This window comes from Canis lupus, chromosome 15 (genome assembly GCF_003254725.2).
Source record: "Canis lupus dingo isolate Sandy chromosome 15, ASM325472v2, whole genome shotgun sequence".
In the NCBI taxonomy this organism is placed as follows: Eukaryota; Metazoa; Chordata; class Mammalia; order Carnivora; family Canidae; genus Canis; species Canis lupus.
The window spans coordinates 19763657-19781045 of NC_064257.1; the positions used below are offsets into that span (position 1 = coordinate 19763657).

At 41.9% G+C, this 17389-nt stretch overlaps 1 protein-coding gene across 2 annotated transcripts in view; it reads left to right on the plus strand.

The window, feature by feature from the left end:
* Window positions 1-17389, plus strand: part of ZDHHC17 (zinc finger DHHC-type palmitoyltransferase 17) — a 189910-nt gene that overhangs the window by 120568 nt on the left and 51953 nt on the right. Inside the window, exon 17 of one of the 2 annotated variants that reach the window (XM_025439403.3) lies at window positions 4191-4507. The exons of the other annotated variant lie outside the window; for it this stretch is intronic. Within the exon in view, the coding sequence (XP_025295188.1) occupies window positions 4191-4386 (196 nt within the window). The 3' untranslated portion in view covers window positions 4387-4507. Of the gene's footprint in view, window positions 1-4190; window positions 4508-17389 lie in introns of those variants that run through there. 2 annotated transcript variants of the gene reach the window in all.

The following is a 17389-nucleotide window of genomic DNA, read 5'->3' on the forward strand; positions in this document are numbered from 1 at the left end:
CCGGTATTTCTGAAACTGGCTTCCAAGGAACATTAGAGAGTTTTGCCAAATAAAACGGTTTTGTGGTCAAATAAGTTTGGGAAACCTTTCATATTCTTTCTCTTGGAAAATTTATAAAATATATTAGCATATTACAGGTTCCTAACCCTATTTAACCATAAAGACCTTTCACAAAGAACCTATGAACAACTCACAGGTTACTGATGTTCTAAGGAATGTTATTTGGGAAAGATGGATCCATATCGTTTCTACAGAGTTTATTTCCTGGATTTATCAGATAAGAGGAAATGAACAGCTTTTCTTTAGTTCTTGATATGTATGTCCCCAAATACCTTCAAATAATACATTTACTTATGCTTGTTTTTCTCTGACAAGCTTTGCCTTGATTATCAATATGGTTCACACTGTGTTACTGATTCATAGATGAAGATCACCTGATATGTTCTTAGTTAAATTCGTTTAACACAGTAGTTCTCAAAGTGTGGTCCTAGACCAGAAGCTGCAACATCATCTGAGAACTTGTTAAAAATACTGCTTTTCAGGTCCCACACCTACTTACTTAGAAACTCTGCGGGAGGTCTAGGAATCTGTGTTTTAGTGAGCCTTCCAGTTGATTCTGACGCACAGTGAAGTTTGAGGACTATCAGTTTAACACAGTTTAAGACATTTGCTTTCAGCTCAGGAAGGGCAACAGGGACTAAATTTATCCTCCTATCTGAAACAACTGAAAAACTGGACAAAATGTATGAAACAATGGTTCTCAGATGTGGGACATCAGGCAGCTCAGGATAGTCGTCCTTGAGAAACCAAAAACAAATGAAATAACCCCTACCACTGCTCCAGCTTAGCACCTAAAGAGAGTTTCTAGGTTGAAGTCACAGAAAGAAGATCCAGAGAGCTGCAGAGGGTTCCCCTCAAGTCCTATGCTGATTGCTGATTAGAGCTTGAGCATGCGGAAGCCACCTGAGGGAAAGATCTTCCCAAATGGAGCAGAGAAAACAATCCCAACAGCTCACACGGGACTGGGGTAGGTCGTGCTCCCACCATCCAGAGGAAGAACCTTCTAATTCACCGAGCGCTGGTAGTACCCAGAGGGCAAAGTTGTCTCTCGAGTAAGGCTGCTCTGGTCCTGACTAATAAAACTTAAAAGTCTTGAAAGGATCCAACTACTTCCAAATAACATAACTATGTCCCAGAACAACATTCTAGAATATTGATAGCAGAACTTAACAAGGACTGGCATCTAAAACAATCCATAATAAAGAGAAATAAACCAATAGAAACAGGTCCCGGGGCAATGGGGTGGCTCAGTTGGTTAAGTGTCCAACTCTTGATTTCAACTCAGGTCATGATCTCAGGGTTGTGAGATTGAGCCTCATGGCAGCTCTGCACTAGGGATGGAACCTGCTTAAGATTCTCTCTCTCCCTAACCCTTCACTCTAAAGAAGAAAAAGAAGAAGAAGATCTAGAAGTGACACAGTAAAATCAGTAAATAAGGACATGAAAACAGTTATAGCTGTATTCCATAGGTTCATATGATAAGGTAGAGAAATGCTTGAGCCTGTAGAGACATGGAAAACAGTAAAAAGGCCCAAATTGAACTTTGAGAAATTAAAGATACACTAAGATGAAAACTGCAATGTATTAGACTCAACAGAATAAAAAAAATTACATAAAGAGAGCAATGGAAATGATCCAAAATGAAACTCAGGAAAAAAAAAAAAAGACTGAAAAAAAATGAGTAGAGCATTAGCGAACCGTGGGGCAATGTCACATGACTTGATACATGTGCTTAGAGTTCCTGAAGGAGAGGGACAGTGAGGATATTTGAAAAATAATGACCAGACATTTTCCAAATTTCATGAAGATTATAAATCTACAAATCCAAGAAATTCAGTAGAGTCTAAGAACAAGAAATTTGAAAACAATACCAAGGTATATCATAATCAAATTGCTTAAAACCAGGATAATGATATGAGAAGCTGTTGGGGAAAAATGCCACAGAATATGTGGAGGAGGTTTGGGGGCAGTGGACACAAGGATCAAAACGACAGCAGATGTCTTGTGGGAAACCATGTGAGCCACGGGACAGTGGGGCAATATCGCAAAATGCCTTTCGAAAATGAAGGTTAAATAAAAAGTTTCTTTCAGGCATACACAAGCTAAAAGAATTCATCACACCAACAGACTGAACCAACATCAATTTTTAAAAGCAGTCCTTCAGGCAGAAGGAAAATGATATTAGAAAGAAATCTAGAGGTACTGAAGGATAGGGAACACTGGAAATAGAACACAGATAAACAAATATAAAACCACCCACCCACTGCTTGGCTTTTTTTAAATAATCTGCTTAAGGGACGCCTGGGTGGCTCAGCAGTTGAGCATCTGTCTTCAGCCCAGGGTGTGATCCTGGGGTCCCGGGATCGAGTCCCATGTCAGGCTCCCTACATGGAGCCTGCTCCTCCGTCTGCCTGTGTCTCTGCCTCTCTCTCTATGTCTCTCATGAATAAATAAATACAATCTTTAAAAAAAATCTGCTTTAAAGATCAATGTTTAACAGAAAAAAATGCAACATACACAATGCACTGTAGGGTTTATAATGTATAAATCCAATGTCAGATGTATGACAATAATAGCACAATGACCTGGAGGTAGGAAAATGGAGTGTGCTATTGTGAGGTTTTCATACTCTCTGTGAAGTGGTATATTATCCCTGGAAGTTGACTGTAATAGATTAAGGATGTACACTATAAACCCTAAAGCAGCCACTAAAACAAAATAAAATAGTTACAGCTAACGAGCCACCCAAGGAAATAAAATGCAATTACAAAAATATTCAACCCAAAAGAGAGCAAAAAGATATTAAAAAGAGAGAACAAATAACAGATGGGGCAAAGAAAAAACAAACTGCAAGATGATGGATTTAAAACCAACCGTATCAGTAAATACTTGGACATGTAAACAAGAATTTTTTTTTTCCTATAGTCTTAGGCAAATAAACGAGCTTTATCTCCTATCGGCATTAGGTTTCTCTCAAAAAATCGTGCAGTGAAAGATTAGAAAGTTGAACTAATCGTGGTTGTAACAGCAAAATGATCTTGGCAGTGAATCTTATTTGAGCTTCGGCACAGAGAGGCGTCCAACAGGTTCAGCCAAGAGACACGAGCTGAAGGCACTTGGCATTTCTTGCTTCGCAGAGATTTAGGTAACTCAGGTTGCTGGAGGGTAACAGCCCAGGCGTGGAGGCTCCGAAGGGATTTCTTGCTCACAGGGCTGGGGCTTAGGAATGCTATTCAAGGACTTTCTTTTGTTCCCCAGGAACCTCTCAGGCCTTCTGAGCCAACCCTGTGGTTGGGCGCTGGAGTCTGCTCCCTGCTCTGATGGCACCTGCTGCTCTTCGGGCCAGGGGCTGCCTCCTTCCCAGCACTTCTTCATCCTCCAGACCCATTCACTTCATTCATTCCTGTTCACCCTTTAGAGCTTAATTCAAAAGCGCCCCACTACTCGCCTAACCCCCGTCCCAGATTCTTACCACATTTAAAATCACAGACAGTGGGGTAGGATTATTGGGATGGTAGAGAGGGAAGAAAAAATAACATCTGTATTTTTCACTCCCTCGGATTAAAACAGTCCAATCTCTGGTTGCCACTTGGTGCCTCCCAGCCACCCCCCTGCTCCTCGACCTTTTAAGAAGTTCCTGAACTTTATTGTGCGGGTGGGTGGTAATCAGTGGAGGGAACACTTGAAAAACAGGTAAGCCTAGAGGAGCCAGGATGGAGAAGAGAGGAAGCAGAGGTCATGTAGAAGCGGACTTGGGCAAAGGGAGCAGGCACAGGAAATGAGGGAGGACAGCAGGGAGGTGGAGGGGGTGGGAGGACTTTGGTGAGCACTGGCTGGCAGCCAGGCCCGGGGATGACATGAGACAGGTGGGATACTGGGAGCGACAGGAGAAGGACACCAGCATATCAAGGTGTGTGTCTGTGGCCGGGAGTTGAATCCCTTTGACTGTCACTGAGAGGCACCGTTAAGGATAGAAATTGCTGTTAGTGGAACTTGGGTCACAGAGGGTGGGCCACACGGGCCGCCCCAGTGGGCAGTGCCTCGGTGTCTGGCTGCCACTGTCCGTGCCCCTCCGTTTGGCAAGGCAACCCCCGCATCTTCTGAGCACCGACTCTCTTCCCTGCTCTCAGCCCACAGGCTCCTCCAGGTGAGCGTGGGATGCAGGCCTGCCCATCAGGGCAGCACGAGCCCCGGCCAGGATGGGTGCAGGCAGCGCGGGGAGTCCTCTCTGAGCCGGTGACAGTCCCGCCCAGGATGTCTGCCTGCAGAAGAGAAACAGTTCTGTTACTACTGGATTTGAACACGGGAATGGGAACTGAAATATAGGTGAACTGGCTGAAGGAAGGAGATGCGCGGCCTAGAAAACACCTGGAGCCCCTGCAGCAGCCCCTGCCTCAACTAACCCTCAGCTTTTTAACTACCTGAACCAATAAACACCTTCTTCTTCTTCTCCTTTTTTTTTTTTTTTTTTTTGTTATTTTTTTAATGGCACTGTGAGTTGGCATTTTGGCCACTTGGAACTGAAAAAGTTCTAAATTATACAGCGTTCAACTCCTATGTGCGCTACATTGGATGGGGCCTGTCTCTGTGACGACTCTGCCGAGGGGCGGGATGAGGGCCTCTTTGGTGCTCTGCTGTGCCCCTACCACCTTATGTACTGTCTGCAATTTTGTTGGGTAAATGCGTGCATATTTGGGATTGGTTGTTGTCTGTCTCCCAGCTAGATGTAAGTTCTCTGAAGGCTAATATCTCTCTATATATGAAAATCTATCTCAGATGCTCAAGCACAGAGCCACCCAGGTCTCCTATTTCTAGATTATTTTAAGTTGTCACTTATCAATGACCAAGAAGTGAATATCCAGGAAAGGCCCTAAAAAGTCCACGAGTAATTCCAATCCCCCTCACTGGAGTCATGCAAGCACTGAATCCATTCCACGACCAGAAAGAAAAGTTTCCATCATTTCCTCTCCCTGTTTAAGTATTATATATGATTCAACAAAGAAAACAATTTTCTGGAAAAGACTTGGATGGTGCGAGTTCCCTGAACCATCTTTAGTAGTGGGGAGAAAAGGTTGAGATTCCAGGAAAATGTGGTTTTATCCGGGCCATCTTTCTTGTCGGGACGAGGCTGGTGAGCAGGCTTCGGAAATGAGGGGACGCATTCCTTTTCTCCAGCAAGAGCAGACCAAAGCCAGACCAAGCCTCAGAAACAAAGAATAAACGGAAAGCAAAACAGCACTTTCCTTTGCTAATCTCTGATCCTCTTCTCGCATCTGTTCCTTCTCCTCCGCCCTCTGTAGGTGAAATGACCCATTAAGTTCATGCAGAGGAATCTCCGATTTCTTAGGTTGATTTTATCAATTAATTAATACATGATGTTGTTGGAAATTGTGGGCGTTGACTTGCATTATAATGAGCTCTAGAGAATACAAAAAATGTCAAAACAGTGACTTTCGTTGTAATGAAGTCATGGTTAGAAAACAAGTCTGAAGGGGCAGCTGGGTGGCTCAGTCGGTTAGGCGTCTGCCTTCAGCACAGGTCATGATCCCAGGGTACTGGGATCGGGTCCCAGTCAGGCTCCCCGCTCAGCGGAGAGGCTGCTTCTCCCTCTCCCTCTGCTGCTCCACCTGCTTGTGCTCGCTTGCTCTCTGTCACATAAATAAATAAAATCTAAAAAAAATAAAAGAAAACAGGTCTAAAAGAAACAATTAACATTCACTGTGTGGTGAGTTAACATGAAAGACTGAGCTCAGAGAGGGGGAAATGTTTACTTCTTTATGTTAAGTCTGGAGCAAGGATTTGAGAATTTATACAACATGGGAAGAAGTGAGTGCTTCTTTGACATCAGGACGAAAGAAATGTGTGCCTTTCAGCCACCATCCAGCTTGACTCTCCCCTCTACAGGAAACAATTATGAAACTATAAGGTAAATTCTTTTTAGAGAGAGACATGAAAAAGTATTTGCTGTACAATAGGAAGAGTGTGCTGTGATCAGAGCAATAGCCCGCTGATGTTGCATGTGTTCTGCTGTGAATATTTATACGTCCACGCTGTGGACTCTTGACAATGCTATTTATTATAAGAGGATTCCATTTGTGCTATTTCAGTGATAAAGTGTCAACCATTTAAATAGTACTCATCCCCTGAATATGCATATTCTGATGTAGATCCTTAATAGCTAGGACACCAGAGTCCCGAGCATTTGTTTGTACCAGATACATCACAGGTGCTCATCAAGTGTTGAAATAAAATGATAAAATGCTGATTTGTTTCAGCAAGCATGTATTTTAAAGTTTCTCTAAATTCTCATCTGGAATTTTTGCCAAGAGTAACCTGATGTGAATTAATGTGGTTAGACCTTCCCAGTGATGAACATAGAGATCCTGCAGATGTCTGGAGCTCATTTACTAGCCTTCTGAATCTGACACTTAAGCACTCTTTAACTTATATTATCATTATAATAGCTTTGGGTGCCAAAAGTACTTAGTAGTTCTTCCCATGCTTCATACATAGGAAAGATTGTTTCTCTGTGGGTCACACCTTCAAAGCAAGTTTTGCAAATTAAAGAGGAAAAACATCTGATCAAGTGTTTTGTTTTTAATCACCAACTACTACTTTAAAATGTGAATCCATGCGATAAACATGGAGGAATTAGGATAGTTTGTTACTCAATGATCAGTTCTTACTAAAACGAGTCTTTGAGATGTTTTTTTAGCGAGTCTGGATAATGCTAGAACATTCCTCTTAAGCTTACAGTGGCTCAGGACGTTTGCTGGCCCTGATTTTAAGCATACAGATTAAAGGTGTGAGGACGTTGAGGTATGCGGCTGATTATGTTTTCCAAAGACGGTCACCACAATACACCAACTCCTACCATGTGATGTTGATACTAGTCCTACTAAGATGTGGCCTCTCTTTCCTCCCCTTGAATCTGATGGGCTTGCGACTGTGGTAGAAATGGCCCTATGTGGTTTCCAAAGCTTAGGCATAAACAGCAAGACAGCTCCTACCTTGCACTTTTGGGTCACTTGATCTTGAGACCCAACCACCATGTGTGAAGAAGCCCAGATCACGGACTGAGGCTGTGGGTGGGTGTTCAGACCACAACTTTGGCTGACATTCCTGCCAATGGCCAAAATCCATGACTATATGAATAAAGAAACCTTCAAAATGGGGTGCCTGGGTGGGCTCAGTCATTTAAGTGTCTGCCTTGGACTCAGATCGTGATCCCAGGACCCTGGGATCCAGCCCTGCATCAGGCTCCCTGCTCAGTGGGGAGTCTGCTTCTCCCTCTCCCTTCATTATTGCTCTCTCTCACTCACTCTTTCCCTCAAATAAATAAATGAATAAAACCTTAAAAAAAAAAAACCAAAAACCTTCAAGATGACTTCAGTACCAAAAACTGTCAGACTGCATGAGAAAAAATACTCCAAGAGAGAATTACCCCTCTGAGCCAAGGAAACCTTCAGACTTGCGTCAATAACAATAAAACGTTGCTGTTTTAAGGGACTAAGCTCTAGGGGTACACATTGTGCAACAAAGATAAGTAGAACAAGATAAAATGAGGTTCTCTTCAATTCCCTCAGTGGTCTTTGGAGGAATAAGAATTCACGGCATTCCCTCCACCTGGGAAGTTTCCTGATGACATAGCAGCAGACAACGGACAGAGAAGTCAAACTGGTCTCCCAATCGTGTAGCGATCTGTGATCATCTTATCTCTCAGTGCAGTCAAGCCTATTGGGAAAACTACAGAAGCCTGACAAAATTAGAGGGGTATTTTTTTTAATAACTAGCAAATAGAAAAAACCAACTACAAAGAATATGAAAAATAGAGTATCATTTTCGTTTTTTTTTTTTTCTTGGTACCTAACCGAGCTCATTGAGGGCATAGGTTTTCTTTGATTGTTTTTCCTCATACTGTACCCTCAAAGCCTGGAATCATGCCTAGCAGGGAGGCTCACTAAAAATGCATTGAATGAATGAATGAATATGAACACATTGGAGAGAGTGGGCATCAAAATTTATTTCTGGGACGTAGAATTATGGATGATTTTCTTCTTGTTTTCCCTAAACTCTCTACCATGATCATGGATTACTCACAGATTCTGTGAAGGTTTGAATTAATTAGTTGGCTTATTTTATGGTCTTCTTGTAATCTATTTAACTCAGCTGGGATTCATTTGTCTGCCAATTTAAAAACATGGGGCCATCACTTTATGCCAAGAAAGGCCCTGAGAGCAAGTGTCTTGCCACCAAATTTAGGATGGAAAAGAGATTTCAGTCTGCGTGCCAGCTCTGATGGACAGTAGCGGAGGGACCCCCTGGAGAAGGATCCTTGGTAACGATGATGCCTCATCCCTTAGCAGTATCTGCTGTGGATCAGGTTAGAGGAGGGGGTGTCATGGCCTGCGGACAGCTGACTTGGCCAATGACTATCTTCATCTGTCTTGTGTCGAGTGCTACTGGTTTAAACTCACCATGGGGTGGGTTTAAGATGTGATCATTGAATAATCCTGGAAGACGTCCACATTCTCATCCCTGGATTTGGGGTAACAGTGTTGACTGAGCTGAGAAGTAAAATGATCACGCGTGGCAACATAATTGGGTGGTCTGGTTAGACTTCTCTTTCCATAAGTTGTTGCTTTGTGAATACATGATGTCCCCGGGGCAAAGGGGAGTCAGGGGCTGTCGGAGCAAATTACCAGCCAGCTGACCTTAAGGTGGGAGGGACCCTGGGTTACCCAGGTGGGCCCAGTGAATCAGAAGGGTCTTTAAAAGTGGAGGAAGGAGGCAGGAGAGCGATAGTTGTTCTGAGAACCAGAGAGCTGGTCGTCGGAAGGACTCTGGTCCAGTTGGTGACTTTGAAGGTGGGGAAGGGTGCCGGGAGGAAGGTGGACTCTAGAAGCTGGAAGAGGCACGGTGAAGGTTGTGTCCTCGGGCCCCAGGGAGCCATGGGCCCTGTCAGCACCTTGCTCCCAGCCCCCTGCATCCACGTCGTCCTTCTAACCACAGGGAGGAAAACGAACATTCCCTCCACTTCTCTGAGTTCACGGCTGAGCCCCCTTGTACTTAAAGACACATGAACGAGAGAGGCAGAACCCAGAAGCTTGTTACCAGGAATACCTCATGGGCACAGGGAGACGCCCAGGGAAGATGAACAATTCGAAGACGTAGCTTTGATTTGGGACTAACTACCACCAGAACAGGGAAAGGAAGGGCAAACATATACCCCTTAGGGGATAGTAAGTGATTTTTGCGAGAGACAAGTGGGCCCCCAGAAGAAGAGCTGGAAGGTATGATGGTTGTGACAAAGTCTGTCTGGGTGTGGGGGTGACCCCCATCTCCTCTGCAGCGAGGAGTCCGTCTTCCCTGGTTAATGAAACCCCAGGGAAGGGGATTCCTAACAATCGCATTCCTTTTGCAGGAAGGGGAGATGGGGGGAGCTCAGAGAAAGCCCCTCCCTACATCTGCTCTTCTTCAAGTGGTTACAGCTCAAAATGACCAGTATGCCAAACCGGATCGTTTTGGGGACGCATACTCCTTTATCTTTCTTAACCTGCAGAACTGTAAGGTAATAAATTTGTGTTAAGTTAGTTGTAATTTGTTACAGCTGCAATGGAAAAGTACAATATGGGTTATCCTACCTCTAAAGAAGAAACTGCTATTCCACAGCTCCCTCCCCGAATGCTGACCCATTGGGTTTTTTTTTTTTTTTTACTCACTTTAAAATTCATGGCCAGTTTCTTCTAACATTTTGAGGCTCCAGTCTCTCTCAACCATGTTATATTGTGCGAGAAGCAAGCAGGTCTTCTCATGGCTGATAAATGGTCTAATTTCCCTTTATCTCAAATAATTTTTCCATCCGGCAAGACCACATTCATCGGACAATTATAGAACAAAAAAATAAAGCATTTGAAGTTGGATTGCCATAAGAAAGGGAGAGATTAATATTAGAATTCTTGATTATGTCTTTGGGGAAAAACTATAATCACTGAATATTGGATTTAACAAAAAGTCCCCGCTTATTGGGGTGCCTGGTTGGCTCAACTGGTAGAGCACGTGACTCTTGCTCTCAGGGTCGTGAGTTCAAACCACATAATGGGGTAGAGATTACTTAAAAATGAAATCTTAAGAAAGTTACTGCTTATTGAGAAGTAATTGTTTCATATATTCATATTGCTTCATACACATTATCTTGTTTAATCTTTAGACCAACTTTCAAAGGGAGGGACTTTTGTTTCTATTTTATCAATGAGGATATCAAAGGTCAGTCTAGGCATTAACTGGTTCAAGTTCAAGTAGACCTGTGTAGAGGTTCCCTTGATGGGTCCGATAACATCTTCCTTTGTTTGTTTGTTTTTTAACATCTTTCTTTGTGATAAGATATTCCCTATGGCCTCCTCCCAAAGCCTTTGTTTAAGGACAGTGTACACATTTGGAGGAGTTACACGCAGATCTCCCTCCAGCTATGGGGACAAGCAGGTGATTCGCTTTATTCTCAAGAACTATCATTGGCTTTAAGAAGCAATAGCTCTAAGATTTAATTATAGCTGAAGTAATGTCTACAGCAGTGCTTCTAAAATGTGACACCATTTTAGAAGCACCTGGGGAGCTTTTAAATATCCCAATGCCCAGGCCACACTGCACATCAATGAAATCCTAAACTCTTGGAATGGATTAAGACCTCAGTAAATTTTTAAAGCTTCTAAGGAATTTCCAAGTTTAGGAGCTCTTGATCCCCAAGCCAGAACTCCTTTGTGGTTGCTCTGTCCCTGGCATTAACTGGTTTATGGTATGTAATAGTCGGTTCCGTGAGCACACAATTTTTTAAGTGAGTATTTTGAGGGATCACCATAACTGTAGTTCCTCAAAGTTAGAAGCTTGATGAGATTCAGGTTGTCTTAAACCACAGATTCATTTTAACAAGTTTTGATTTCTGAGGATATATATATTTTTTAAGGTTGTATTTATTTATTGGAGACCGAGAGAGTGCACAAGACGGGGGAAGGGGTGGGGGAGAGAAGAAGCAGAAGTAGACTACCCGCTGAGCAGGGAGCCTGATGTGGGGCTTGATCCCAGGACCCAGAGACCATGACCTGAGCTGAAGGCAGACGCTTAACTAACTGAGCCACCAGGTGCCCCAATTTCTGAGTGTGTTGATGAAATTTCCTTTTTTCTTAACTTGTATATTTCTTCTATTCACAGTTCTTCTAAAGCCTTCATTCTCTCTAACTTCTCTACTTATATCACCATACATGTTTAGAGACTATCTTTCGAGCCTTTTACTACTGAGGTGGTCCTACTGTATTGACTTAAGACAAAAACTCAGAAGCAGGAAAACCTTTTAAAACGTAATATAAATAAAGGAAATCCAAACAAAGACACTACCAGTGTCTTGTGATGTGGGGTAGAAAACTCCTGTCCCAATGGGGCCAGGCAGGAAATCTAAACAAATGAAATCGGCTGGTGTTTTTGAAGCGAATGGGAGGGGGAGAGAGAGGGAGGGAAATGGGGAATATAGGGTGTCCACTGTTGCCACATCTTTTTTTTAAAGAGAAGCTGAAATCAGGTCTTTTAAGTGTGTATATACTTCTTAATGTCTGCTCAAACAATTTAAAAATACTGTGTCATTCAAACAAAACATGCATGTGCTTGGGACTCAGCCACACTGGCCTCCAATGTTTCATGTACGGATGAGGGTGGATTTATAGGGGCAAGTGTCCTCCAGTGAGTCTCCTTGGGATCCAGCCTTGATTAGAATGATAGCAGATGGCGCAACCTTGATTTTTTTTTTTTTTTAATTTAGAGGTAAAATCACTGGCCATTGATTGGACATTACTCATGATTAGTCATTATTGGACATTGGTTGTAAGAATGATCACAAGATTGAGCAGTTCTGTAGTTAACAGCATTGCCTGGAGTACTGTTCTTTGTATGCTCTGCACAGCTAGTATATATTATTTAATAACAGCATCTATCAGTACAGAATTAAGACTAGTCCATGGCTATGGAAGAGATCATGGAACGGTGTTAAGAGTAATTTTTGAGGTAGAAAAAAGCATTGAAGGATGGGGTGTAGGGTGTGGAAGGAGAGGAGAACTCAGAAAAACTGCATTCGTATTTCTTTGAGGGAAAACTGGTGGAATTATTTACTTAAGAGGTTTTGATGAGGATGAGAATTTTAGAAATCCATTCTTATAAATACTCTCATCTCTTGCTCTTCTTGTCATTATCAAACTCAAAGCAGGGATTGCTTTTTTTTCTTTGCTGCTTATTTGCAAAGCATGTATAGATCAAATTCACTGTTTGACCTTCTTCCCCTATCCTTTCAGCTTTCATTTCCTTTGTGCTGGATGCTTTGAATTACATACAGTAATAGAGACTGGCTACAGTTGACTAGTTCTGAGGAGTGTTAAGATAAGTCACTTGCAATCCACAGAGGCTAGAAGCATAAAGAATCTCTTAATTTGCCTAACCTCTGACTTGCAAATATGCATTTTCTTGATAAACTTGCTATTATCCTTCCAGCTCCATCCTCTGTTCAGTTTCCTGACGTTTGTTAATGGAAAACTCTTAATTCCCTACAATAAAATTAACAATCAAAAGGCCAATTTATGCTAGCGCCTTTTGTTATAAGCCTAGCAGCAGCTACCAAAGGTGAAAAGGAAGGGGTGGTGGTAATTCTGTTTTTTTTTTTAAACATCATAGAATTTGATAGCTGGCAGGCTTTAAAACCTACCTGGTCATGCCCTTGTTTTCACAATGTGGGTTAGTGACTTGGATAATCACACAGCTGGCCAGTGGAGGCACTAGACCCTATGCCACATGTTTTGACTTTGACCTCATTATAAAGCACTCACAATTTTCAAAGCATTCCCATATTTGGTCCTTTTAATGGCATTATGAAATAGGCAAGGTAGGAATTATCCCATTTTACAAATGATTTAATCAGGACTCCAAAGTATAGAAATATATTCAAGGTCAAATGACTAGAAGCCAGAGATCTCCATCTGATTCAGGACCTTTCGGAGGTTGAAATTGCCTAAGCTAGTTGCGTTTCTTGAAACACCCACTATCTTTAAAACTCCTCAAAAAAGATCATGTTTATTATAAAGGTTTTCATTTAACAAATCGTTTCTTCTAACATAACCCCTCACTTCCAAAGATGACTCTATGTATAAGCTCACATGGGGGTGACTGGGTGATGGGCACTGAGGGGGGCACTTGGCGGGATAAGCACTGGGTGTTATGCTAAATGTTGGCTAACTGAACTCCAATAAAAAATTTTTTAAAAAGTATGAGCTCACATGGAGATAATATCTAAAGTCTACATTTCAGACTTTAGTGAGGGCCAGGCCAACTTGTCCTTTTGGATGATCCCCAACCCTGATGGAGGAAGGAAAGGGAGAGAGTCAGAGAGATAGGGAGACCATAGCACCTGCCCCGAATAAAACACTCAAACTTTGAGTTTCTTAGGCAACCCCATAATTTCTCTGTAGAAAGGGCAGCAATTACTGGAATCCCTGGCTTAAAGCTGCATTTGCACAGTACTTTAAGAACATTTATCAAAGAATGAAGACAGGAGTAGAGGTAAAAACTGGTAGATCGTATTCGTTGTAGATGGAGGGGCTCAGGTGGGAAAGTTGGCCAAACTATCCTCAGCTCTCTCACCTGTTTTTGATTTTTTTTTTAAGATTTTATTTATTTATTCATGAGAGAGACACAGAGAGAGGCAGAGACACAGGCAGAGGGAGAAGTAGGCTCCATGTGGGGAGCCCGATGCGGGTCTCGACAAGGACCCTAGGATCATGCCCTGGGCCAAAGGCAGATAGATGCTCAACCCTGAGCCACCCAGGCGTCCCGTGTTTTTGATTCTGTAGAGATGGACCATCAGCAGACTTCCTTCACAGAGAAGTGAATAAAATCTCAATCTAAACCCTCCTCCCTCTCTTTTTGCTTCATTTCAAACAAGAGTGTTCTATTCTTTTTTTACTTAGCGTGGCTTTAAATAAAGAATTCTTTAGATCCCCTCTGGCTCACCACCTCTGGCTCTTTTCAGAGAACTTCAAGAACCAAGGACCACAGTGAAAACTGAAATAGAACTGTGAAAATCTCTCACTGTAAAGCTACTCCTAGTTTTGAAGACCTTTTCACATTTGGTCCTTTTAAAGCACCACTCGACAGGCAGGATAAAAATTATTACCCTATTTTACAAATGATTAAACTGAATCTTGGAAGGGATAGAAGTACATACAAGGTTATATAACTGTGACCCAAAAACAGTTTCCACAGTTCCATTTTAATTCTATAGGTTCTCTAGAAGGACACTTTGCTAAGGGCTTAGAACTTGGGGAAAGCTCATGCCTGATTTTAAAATCCAGGATATTTTAATCTTGTTTATCACAGTATACCCAAAAACTTCAAGAGTTTTGGGTGTTTGTGTTTTAGTGTTTACGAAATGGTGCAGCTATTTTTAAACCATTCAGTATTTATTTTGGACTCTAATCCAGATTTCATTCACTCCTGCTGTTTCCCAGAGGTCAGCTCCTTCTATGCTGTTAGCTGTTTATCATGACCATGATCCATTTAGGGGGGATTTGAGGGGGACAAGTCAGAATTCTTGGTGTTTTTGCTATTGAGCATTTGATAGATGGGTTTTGGGGGAAACTTCCCCATATAGTACTTTTGACTGATGAACACTCCACAGAAATTAGTCTTCCTAACATCATGGGAAACTGTTCTTGTTTGACATGAAACAGCTCTTCAAAGTGCTGGGATGTATAATTTAAGGCTCTGACTACTTTTTATTTTTGCAAGGAACTTTCACATATGTGGTCTCTATATACGAGTGGGAAGACTATGTGCCATCCTTTCAGCTTTCACAGTAGGAAAAAGAAAGGCTAAATTGGCCGTGTTGTGTAGATAATTAGGGGCAGACCAAGAACCCTAACTAACTCCCAGCTTGCTTTTTGACCATCCTTTCTACATGTTGACATAACAAGGGAGCAAAGACTGTGGCCAACCAGCTGGCATTTTAATATTTGAGGAAAATAACAGTTTGTATCCTGTCTCTCTGTGCCAGCCACCAGTTCTTTACTATCTTTGGCCACATTAAAGAATCCTTGGATCCTAGATCATAGGAGCCCCTTTTTGATGGGAGATAGTGGCTGCTCTTTTGTCAACATCCTCATTATATGTAATATGTATTTTGCCACTTGGCTTGTATTCACTGTAGCTCTCTGGTGGGCCATTTCATTTTTTTATTTTTTTAAAGTTTGTTTTATGCCTTTAACCCTAGTCTTGCCAATATAACAAGGTTTTTATAGGGAGGGACTGACCAACTTTTCCAGGTGCATTCTTGATTTCAACTACTCATTTTGTTTTTTAAAAAGATTTATTAGAGTGCCTGCATGAATGGTGGGGTGGGGGGGGGGTGCAGGCTGGAGGCAGAGGGAAAGAGTCTTTTTTTTTTTTTTTTTTTTTTTAAGATTTTATTTGTTAATTCATGAGAGAGACCAAGAGAGAGGCAGAGAGAGAGAAGCAGGTTCCTCGAGGGGAGCCCGATGTGTGACTTGATCCTGGGATTCCAGGACCAGATCCTGAGCCCAAGGCAGGCGCTCAACCCCCTAGCCACCCAGGTGTCCCCAGAGGGAAAGAATCTTAAGCAGACTCCCCACCAAGGGGGAGCCCAACACAGGGCTTCTCATAACCCTGAGATCATGACGGGAGTGGAAACCCAGAGTCAGAGGCTCAACTGACTGAGCCACCCAGGAGACCCCTGGTTTACTTTTTTCCTCAAGGTGATCTTGAGTTTGACTTCACAAGATGTGTATTAAAAGATTTTCCCCTCTCTTATCAGTTAGTTATCTTCTGCTGGAGAGAGATCCAGGACCACTGCTGGATGCTGGTTTCTTCTTACCTGCCATACTTTACATTTTCTTCCAAGTGAAAGGATCTCCTTTTGTTTCAAATTAATGTCCAGATTCAAATGACAATGAGGCCGGCTACATGATGTGTAGGGTCCAGTGCCAAGTGAAAATGTGGGTCCTCCTTTTCAAAAAGGAGAGAAAAGGGTCATTAAAGGTACTAAAATGTAAAACTTTCTTTAAAAATATTTTATGTATAAAACTTAATAGGGGTAATAGTGATGCATAAGGAGTTTTATAAATTACAAAAAATATTTTTGGTGTCCTAATCTTATAAACTAAAATTATACTTTATTAATGTGGCATCTCGATGGATCATATAATTTTGTGGCTTAATTTTCTGCAATCCTAAATTTTATTTATTAAATCACCAAAAGTTATACTTTTTCATCAATGGATTTAAAAGTGATGTTAGTCACCATTGGCAGATTAAAGATTGCAAGTAATTTTTGATATACATTTGAAATCAAGAGAAGGATATTTGTAATCAGAATGCTGATGGCACCGTTACTGGAGCTGTTAAGAGTATTTTATAGAATGTAACAACACTGGGATAAATTTCTGATATAAATTTCAGTACATCTAGAACTGAGGATTCTTGGAATAATTTTTCTAAAAAAAATACTTCATACAAATCATTTTGTGTAGGTCTGAATTTAGTTTTAAATGTAAATTTATACAATGGCATTTTAATTTTTCCTCTGGAATTTCCTGTGATGTGAGGAGGAGGGGTTCAGACAAGAAACAAAGAGACCTTAAGGTCTGTATATTGTTAAATATTCATTTATTCTATTGTGTATCTTCAATTATAAGAACAAAACAATTTAAAAATTGTTTCCCTTGTTAATATTGGGTTCAGCCAAAGGTTCACATGAAAATAGTGGTCTTTTTCATGGACCATGATCATTTTTAAGTTATTTCCATTTTTAAGGCTGTAGATATTTGCTTTACAGTATATGGCAGTTTCCAAATTCTTTGAATAATTCTAATAATTCACCAATATGCTTTATTTTCATGTCCATGTATACACTTCTATTTTGTAATAACTTACTGACCAAGTTTGCTGCCTGAGTATGGCATCAGTGCTGCCAGAGGGAGAGTTAATATTTGTTCAGATATGGTAGGGACACACCCTGGGGACACATGAGCAAGCTCGCCTTCCACTCAAGCCCCTTGTCTCTCCTGTGGCCGTGGCTGTTGCCGCATTGCCCATCTAGGCCCAGCTCCCAGCCCCGCCACCCCTCAGGCCCTGCACCCCGCACTGCTGTGCATGCCTGCTGGCAGCTGTGCCCGTGGACCTGAGCCCAGGCGTGTGTGCACCACAACTGCTTGCACGCATGGCTGCCTGCTTTCTCTGCTCATGCCCAGGCCCCACAGGCCCATTAGACTTTGCTCCGAAATAC